We start from the raw sequence: 8235 nt of genomic DNA, 5'->3' as shown, positions 1-8235 counted from the left end.
TGGACAGTGCCTTCCTGAGTCTCTTTCATTTCACTATCAGCACTCTCACCCTCCTCGGCTGTCACTTTCTCTCCTTCTCCCTCAGCTTCTTCCTTGGTCTTCTTCTTCTTCTGAGGCTCAAGGACAACACGAGATATCTGAGAGGAGATGGTTTCATAGAGTGTCCTGTAGGTGCAGCCTTTCCTTGGGACGGTGACAATGACTGGGAGTCCAAACACTTGACCATAAGAAGTCACATGTTTCTGGCCAAAATATGAAGTAGAAGAATGATGCCTATAGGAGAACAATATATACAGGTAATGGGAAGAAGATGAATATGTAGAAAATTAGACCCACCCAAACATTATTGAATAACTCACTTTATTTCTCTCATGTAGACGGGGACGGGCACCCATTCCTGGTCTCCAAGAGGTTTGCATAGCTCATATATGAAAATGTCATCGCGATCCATAATGTGACTAATAGGGTCTTTGTCGTAATACACGCGATGGAACCGACTGTGATAGACATCAATAACAACCAGCTACATGTTGTAAGTGCAGAGCATTAAAGAATAATGTAGATATAATGTAGAAAAGGTCCTTACATTGGACGGATCAACACTAGTCACTGCCTGCATCTTCTCTTTCAAGTGAATGATGCTTCCATTCTTAGGGACTGCTAAACGATACTAACAACAGACAAAGATACATAACAAAGACAAGTTCAATATGCATGATCAACTTGTATAGTACACTGCACATGTATACATGCATAATTGCATAGATACAGTACATGTACGCATGTACATAATAATACATGTAGTACCTTCATCATGCTGGCTGATGGATCAGTTCTGACAAAGAAAACCTCAATATCTCTTGTATTGAGAACTGGGAGTGGCAAGGAAAGGTACATGAATGGATCAAAGATACGTGACTCCTGCATTGAAATCAGTAATACATTCACACATCGATTAAAGCATACAAGCGATAGAGTAATGATAATAATTGAGCAATAAAAATACTGTGTCACTAATCACTACAGTATAGTGTACAAGCTGACCTTGTCACACTTTGGACAGTGAAGAGTTGATTTCAGTTGTCCTTGAAATAGCCTAACAATGACTGACTGATTGCGCTGTAAGTACTTGAGCCACGTCTCTCTAGCAATATCCTACATGTACATAACAAACACATGAAACAACAATTCAACACATTTGTATAGCATTCATTTGTATGGTAGTGGCAGAGTGTAGTATTAAAGTATGAATATTATAAGATCACTATTGCAAGTGTATTACAAAACTGCTTCATTGACTAACGTTATCATCCCTTCCATCAGTTTTAATGTCCATATCAACGTAAGGTTTCTTCTTAACGAGATTCAGATCCTCGTGTAGTCCATCCAATAGAAAAGCTAGTAATTCGTGTGAGTCATGCTGCGAGTAGCCAGAGAATTGAGGGGCGTGTCTTCCAATGATGTTTTTAAACTGACGAGGTGCAAGATAGGAATTCTGTCCATTCCACATCTCGTCTAATAGAGACCCGTATGTTTCAGCAATGACTCCGCCCATCCCTAACGGATTGTTCCTATTGATGTGCTTCTTGTATGGCTTCTCGGCTGTAACAAAAAGTATAAAATATTTAATAAACTTTAAATTCGCATTTTAATTGTCATTTAAAGCATTTACTCTCTCTCTCTCAGTTACTCCTCTTCTTTCCCATTGCATCCTCCTATACATGTACATGTACATGTACATGTACATACATAATGTATTACATGTACATGTACATGTACATCAGTATGTGTACATGTATTATTTAAAGCACCTTCTCCTTCTTTTCCTATAAAATATTCAACTAGTGGTTTAGTGTTGCCAAGGCACTGTAGGGCAGAGTTCATGAAACAAGTGTTACCCAAATTAGACAGACCACACAGACCTACAGTACAATAAATGCAAGTAATATAACATTATTGGTATTGGCTATAGCAATTAATTCACAACAATATTCTTAATACCATCAAAATCAAGTTATGCTACAAATGATGCATTCGATAAATAATTAATTAATTATTAATTAATTAAACTGACCAGGTGAACTTGGATCACGTCCATAAGAGCTACTATAAGATGATGAGTAGGAGGAGGAGCCTTGACTACCGGAAGAGCTTCTCGTATAATAAGAAGAAGTATTAGTAGTAGAAGTCAGTGAGCTCCTAAAGTATGATTCAATTTATAATAATACATGTACATGTCGTTGTACTGTAGGTAGCTTACGATGAACGTGCCCATTGTCCATCTTTAGTCTTCTTTTCCAGTAAAATCATCTGTAATTATAACATTCAATCACATTAAGCAATTGATCTTATAAAACTCAGGCTTCCCTCCCTCCATTTCCCTCTTTCTCTAAAAGTTAATACAAGATTAATCAGTACCTGTCCTCCATATATTCCAGCATCTGATACAGTTTGACTTTGGTTGGTGAGCAGTTCGTATGAATTGGTCATGTATCGCTGCCAGAGGCGAGTCTCCTCGTCATTGGAAACTTCAAAAATTTCTACCAACTTCTCGTGAAGAGTTTCTATAAAATAAATACAATTACACACGCACATCTCTCTCTCCCCTCCCCTCTCTCTCTCTCCCCTCTCTCTCCCCTTCTTCTCTCCATTGCACTTACTAATAGTATCAGAACGACTGAATGAATGGGTTTTGATCTCATTGGCGTGAGGATGAAGAGTCAGTTTGAGGTCAATAAGATACACTTCAACTTTCAAGTGCTTCACATAAGTCCCATACTCCACTACATTTCTAAAGGAAGGAAGAAAAATAAACAATAATAAAATGTACATCTAGAAAGTCTATTATGTACATGTGCATGTACTATACAATGTCTAAGTCTATGAAAAATATTAAAGTGCCCCATTCCATTACATTCCCATTCCATTATACATTCCCATTCCATTATACATTCCCATTCCATTATACATTCCCATTCCATTATACATTCCCATTCCATTATACGTTCCCATTCCATTATACATTCCCATTCCATTACATTCCCATTCCATTACATTACCTGCATATAGGCTTTGAAGTGCTTGCTAGTCCATACCATGCTACCAGTTTCTCCCATGCTGGTTGAGGCAACAGAGCATAATCTAATTCCTCCATCAAATGATCATTAAGAGTTTCTTTTGATGGATCTAAAGTATACACATTGCATATTTTATGATATACATATGTACATTTGCAATAAAAATTCAACAAAATACCACAATTAAGCTATAGCAGCACAAGTGGCAACTAGCATACCTTTAAATAGGTTAGAGGTATCTATAGGCCCTGGATTGCTACCTGGCTCACCAGCAGTGTGCTGATCCCAACTATCAAAACCTGTGTACTTCTTCCACTGCTTGAACCACTTCTGATCAACAAGATACCTACAAATGTACATACAGTACATACATACATGTACATGTACAGTACATGTAGTAATGATATAGTTTCACCATCCATTGATGTTTACATTTGCTTTTTGTAAGTATATGTTTATAAATCAACGACCATTCATTTTATTTTAAGTGTTAGTGTTAAAACAATATAACTATGCAAGAAAAGGTTTACAGTGTCACTCCTTTTAGTTTCACAAACAGATTATTTCAAAGCATAAACAAGTCCCTGTACAATATGTACTTCCTTTCTGCTAATTATGCATTTAAGAACATACAAGTGATTGGTAAAAAGAACTAAAATTTTTAACTTAAATGTAATTAATTAAGTGCATGTACATGTACATGAACAAAAAATGTTACTAGTGCCCACCCATCATTCCTTACCATTTGTCTCCTTTCTTTAGACGTTGCGTCAATAATGGATGTATCTCTTGCTTCTGTACCTCATAGCTAGGAACTGGGGGCGGCTCGCTCTGAGTCTCGCTCTGCGACTCACTAGTTTCATGGGGCTCGCCATTACTAGGAGTTGAATCCCCTCCATCTCCTCCCTCCTTTTCATTCTCTCCACTAGAAGCCTCTGGTTCATCTTTATTGCCAGCTGCATCCATTCCAGCCTCAGCTTCTATTATAAGAACAAGAAGAGCCCAACTCAAGTATTCATTGGCAATGACCACTCCCATTTACATGTACATAATGTCAATAATATTATTAATATTCGGTTTTCTTTTCTCTCTAAGTGGAGGATGCTGCTCACCATCATTATTATTGTCTTTTGTATCGTCAGGGCTGTCACCAGTTGTGTCCATGGCCTCTACCCCAGAATCTGAAACGTCGCTCATTTTGTACGAGTATACGGATTGGTGTACGGAACAGATGGTGACTCATAAATTTATACAAAGGTGGGCGGATTTCACCACTTGTTTTCCGTATAGTTTATAATATACGGAATTTAGCATTGATTGTATCAATGATCATGAATTGATCTCGTTCATTTTGATTTCATCATGATTTGATTGTTGTAGCTAGTAGAGAAGTATGCTATTTTATTTGCAACTCTTGATTTATTCCTAATATTAGTAGATCTATTTCAACTTTCAAGATGGAAAGCTTGGAAAGACTATATTAGTAGTCCATGACACTGACAAGTGACACTGTACCGCACTGCACTAATCTCAGTGATTTGATAATTATGTAAGCAATTGTTTTAATCTAAAGTTGTCTATGCATGCATTATATTTGTTTTTTGTGAATTACGTCTTTAATTATCTATTGAATTTGTATATTTAACAATAATTTTATTTTAAGTCAAGTTACATCATAATAATATACAGCAAAATATTTATTGTCCTTTAATACTCATCACTGTTTAATATCCATCATTGTCATCGTAATGGTATTTTTGTGGGTGGCCATATTCATACTCATCCTTCACACACTTGGGCTCTTTGCCATCCCAATGACCACTTGGAAGGCACACACGTTTGCTGGGACCACTGAGACTATATCCGTATATGCAGTCATAGCGTAAATAAGATCCTGGATAATTTCCACTGGCATACACCTTTCCGTATCTTGGAGGTGATACTTTTGGGCATTTAATCCCTAACAGACAATGCAGGATTAAAATTAAGTCATTGAAACACTTGGTATGTATATTTAGTACTCAAATACAATGTAAGTTATTGCATACTTATGCAAGTTGGCTGTCTTCCTGACCAGCTTCCGTTAGCTTGACAGGTGCGTACCCTACTACCGCTTAGCCTGAACCCTCTCCTGCAAGTGAATGTAGCAGTTGATTGGAATGTGGTTCCTGGATAGAAAGTAACTCGTCCATTCTTAGGACTGGGGATTTCTCCACAGTTAACAGCTAAAAAGTAAGTGGCATTACAATATATTTATGATTTAATTGCTTTATATATAGCTTACGTTTGCATTCTGGGGCATCATTGGACCATTCACCATTAGCCAGACAGAAGGACACTCCCTTGCCAACAATAGTGAAGCCAGGGTTACATTTGTAGAGTGCTCTGCCACCAAATGTGGTTGAGGATACTTCTACTGAGCCATTGGGATCAGGTGGATCAGGGGCACCACAATCAACAGCTACAGGGAAATTTTGATGTAACATAGATAAATTAGTTTATCTTACGTTTACAAATCGGAGCATCATCGGAATACGTCCCATCATTTTGACAGTAAATTGTGGTAGTACCAACGGCAAAGAAACCAGTGGAACATGTGTAAGTGGTTCTGTCTCCAAGTGAAGTTCCCTCTGATGAAGCAATCTGGCTGTTCTCATTAGGTGCTGGTGGTTCACCACAACTGATTTCTAAATGCACAAAATAATTACTTGTTATGTTTATATATGAAATTTGTAGCATACCATTGCAAGTAGGAGCAGAGCCACTCCAGTGTCCATTAGCTTGACAGCGTCTCCTGTCCTTTGAGCTTAGTTCGAAGCCTAGTTTACACCTGTATATAGCGACAGCTCCGAAAAGAGTGTTTGGAGAAATGTGTACCCATCCATTCTCAGGATGAGGGAGACTTCCACAACTTACAGCTGTTGGGAAAAGAAGATATTAGTATTTATTCATTTGAATGCTACTGATTTGCTTACGTGAGCAAGATGGCTCTGATCCAGACCATTTTCCGCTAGCAAGACATCTTCTTACTCTGTGTCCATTGAGATTAAATCCTTTATTACAAGAATATGTAGCAGTGCTACCCAGTCTTGTGTCTGGATGAATACGAACTTGTCCATTAGCAATATTTGGAAGAGGTCCACAGTTGATACCTATGTTAATTATTGTAAAACATAATTTAATAAAAGTTTTTCTCGTACGTTTGCAGATTGGAGCTTCTCCAGACCATTTTCCATTACGGGAGCAAACCCTTTTTTCAATTCCGACAAGTACGAAACCTTTATTGCAGCTGTATGTTGCTCTTGATCCAAGTACAGTTCCTGTTTGCTGTACATTACCATTCGCAGGATTACTGAGTTTAACACAAGAAACTTTCTTGTCTATCATTGAAATGAAAATCATTATGGCAGTAACTTTGATATACTTACATCCACCATATCCATAGCCACTTCCATGTTGTTGATATCCACCTGTCCTATATCCTCCAGTACGATATCCGCCTGACCTGTATCCACCTGACCTGTATCCGCCTGACCTGTATCCGCCTGACCTGTATCCGCCTGACCTGTATCCACCTGACCTGTATCCACCTGACCTGTATCCACCTGACCTGTATCCACTACCTGAACGATATTTGGAACTTCCCGAGTATCGGTTGGTGGCTGCAGCTACCAAGATGACAGTTGCTATAATGAGTAGAACAGATAAGGCCCTCATGATTGCTTCTTTATCGTTCAAGTGAAGGTGACAAAGCAAGCTTGTGGCTTTATATAGCATTTTGATACCTTAAAAACTAATTTTGGTATTTAGTCTGACTCTGAATGCAGGCCCATTACCTATACAATGAGCTAGAGTCAACAATTGTACTTTTGCTACTAGATAGTGTCCGTTATAATAATAATCCTTGTATTTGGTCTTTGGCATTACATTCAGAATCAACAACGGCTTTGGTCTTACAGTGATTGACACACACCCTTCTACCACACCTGAGGCATAGACCATGCAACTAGCATTTCTTATGATTACTGTTATATAATGACTAATAATCTAAAGATTGTTTTTGTGGTGTTTTGTAGCAAAACATCTAAAGCTAGTACACACAATTCCACCCACTGCATTAGTCAATGTACATGTATGCATAGGGGTAGGAACAGGGGGGGCAGGAGGGGCTTAAGCCCCCCAACTTTCATTGAAGGGGGGCTTAGCCCCTCCAACTTTAAGTGATATACATGTATTACTATTATCAACACTATAGACTTTAGTTTAGGTAATCCTTACATGTGTGCATATTGTGTGATGATTCATTTCATAAAACAATTAATACAATCTAGCTTCTAAGAACACACTAGTTTTTCAGAAATACACAAGCTTCAACATTAGCTTTAGCTGAGCGTAGATTTTTGATGTTACGGAGATAAAAAAACTACTTGTGCTCCACAATGTCACAAGAGCGTCTTAATCATGTAGTTATTTAGCATACTCATAAAAAATTTACAGACGATTTATACATCGAGGACATTGCAAAGGAATTTGTTACATTTAATGAGCATAGATGCCAATATTTTGGACAATATTAATTTCAGTACAATGATCAATTGTTAAATCATGCTCCTATGATTGCCAATAAATAATACCTTAGCCCCCCAACTTTTAGTTTGTTCCTACCCCTATGCATGTATGTAATTGTTGTGTACATGTTTGTTACCTTCTGTTCGTGGGTGGATTTATATTCTAAAATCATGCACAGTGTAAGTAGTTCTGTTATATAGGTAATGGCTTATATGTAGCATTAAGTTTTATTTTTAAGATTCCACCCATTTTATAATAACTTGAGTTTTATTAATGACTTTAATGATCATGGATTGATCTCGTTCATTTGATTTTATCATGATTTGATTGTTGTAGCTTGTAGAAGTATGCTATTCTATTTGCAACTCTTAATTTATTCCTAATATTAGTAGATCTATTTTAACTTTTTAAGATGGAAAGCTTGGAAAGACGACATGAGTCCATGACACTGAAGTGACACTGTACAGCACTGCACTAATCCCAGTGATCTGATAATTATGTAAGCAATTATTTTGGTCCAAAGTTGTCTATGTGTGCATTATATTTGTCTTTTGTGAATTACGTCTTTAATTATCTATTGAATTTGTAT

At 37.4% G+C, this 8235-nt stretch overlaps 2 protein-coding genes and 1 long non-coding RNA gene across 4 annotated transcripts in view; 1 reads left to right on the top strand and 2 right to left on the bottom strand.

The window, feature by feature from the left end:
• The window catches only part of LOC100641235 (ubiquitin carboxyl-terminal hydrolase 4-like), a 6744-nt gene extending 2422 nt beyond the window's left edge, over window positions 1-4322 (bottom strand). Inside the window, exons 1-15 of the mRNA XM_019994576.1 lie at window positions 4190-4322; window positions 3820-4057; window positions 3296-3423; window positions 3060-3186; window positions 2661-2791; window positions 2419-2564; window positions 2261-2310; window positions 2075-2199; window positions 1812-1922; window positions 1304-1602; window positions 1045-1155; window positions 808-921; window positions 587-670; window positions 360-523; window positions 6-273 (exon numbers count right to left, since the gene is read on the bottom strand). Of these exons, the coding sequence (XP_019850135.1) occupies window positions 6-273; window positions 360-523; window positions 587-670; window positions 808-921; window positions 1045-1155; window positions 1304-1602; window positions 1812-1922; window positions 2075-2199; window positions 2261-2310; window positions 2419-2564; window positions 2661-2791; window positions 3060-3186; window positions 3296-3423; window positions 3820-4057; window positions 4190-4274 (2181 nt within the window). The 5' untranslated portion in view covers window positions 4275-4322. The remainder of the gene's footprint in view (window positions 1-5; window positions 274-359; window positions 524-586; window positions 671-807; window positions 922-1044; window positions 1156-1303; window positions 1603-1811; window positions 1923-2074; window positions 2200-2260; window positions 2311-2418; window positions 2565-2660; window positions 2792-3059; window positions 3187-3295; window positions 3424-3819; window positions 4058-4189) is intronic.
• A 52-nt stretch (window positions 4323-4374) lies between these two features.
• Window positions 4375-4690, top strand: LOC109581030 (uncharacterized). Its single transcript, XR_002184469.1, has 2 exons — window positions 4375-4468; window positions 4513-4690. It is a non-coding gene; the product is annotated as an uncharacterized LOC109581030 (long non-coding RNA).
• The window catches only part of LOC109581021 (sushi, von Willebrand factor type A, EGF and pentraxin domain-containing protein 1-like), a 4867-nt gene continuing 1320 nt past the window's right edge, over window positions 4689-8235 (bottom strand). The window contains exons 1-8 of one of the 2 annotated variants that reach the window (XM_019994740.1): window positions 6506-6818; window positions 6278-6457; window positions 6053-6229; window positions 5819-5995; window positions 5585-5764; window positions 5362-5538; window positions 5126-5302; window positions 4689-5037 (exon numbers count right to left, since the gene is read on the bottom strand). In XM_019994740.1, the coding sequence (XP_019850299.1) occupies window positions 4802-5037; window positions 5126-5302; window positions 5362-5538; window positions 5585-5764; window positions 5819-5995; window positions 6053-6229; window positions 6278-6457; window positions 6506-6794 (1593 nt within the window). In that variant the 5' untranslated portion in view covers window positions 6795-6818 and the 3' untranslated portion in view covers window positions 4689-4801. Of the gene's footprint in view, window positions 5038-5125; window positions 5303-5361; window positions 5539-5584; window positions 5765-5818; window positions 5996-6052; window positions 6230-6277; window positions 6458-6505; window positions 6819-8235 lie in introns of those variants that run through there. The other variant, XM_019994747.1, reaches the window with a different exon arrangement.

This window comes from Amphimedon queenslandica, unplaced genomic scaffold (genome assembly GCF_000090795.2).
Source record: "Amphimedon queenslandica unplaced genomic scaffold, v1.1 AMPQUscaffold_13520, whole genome shotgun sequence".
NCBI lineage: Eukaryota > Metazoa > Porifera > Demospongiae > Haplosclerida > Niphatidae > Amphimedon > Amphimedon queenslandica.
The sequence above is the reverse complement of the archived record's forward strand: the minus strand, read 5'-3'. Positions and strand labels throughout refer to the sequence as shown.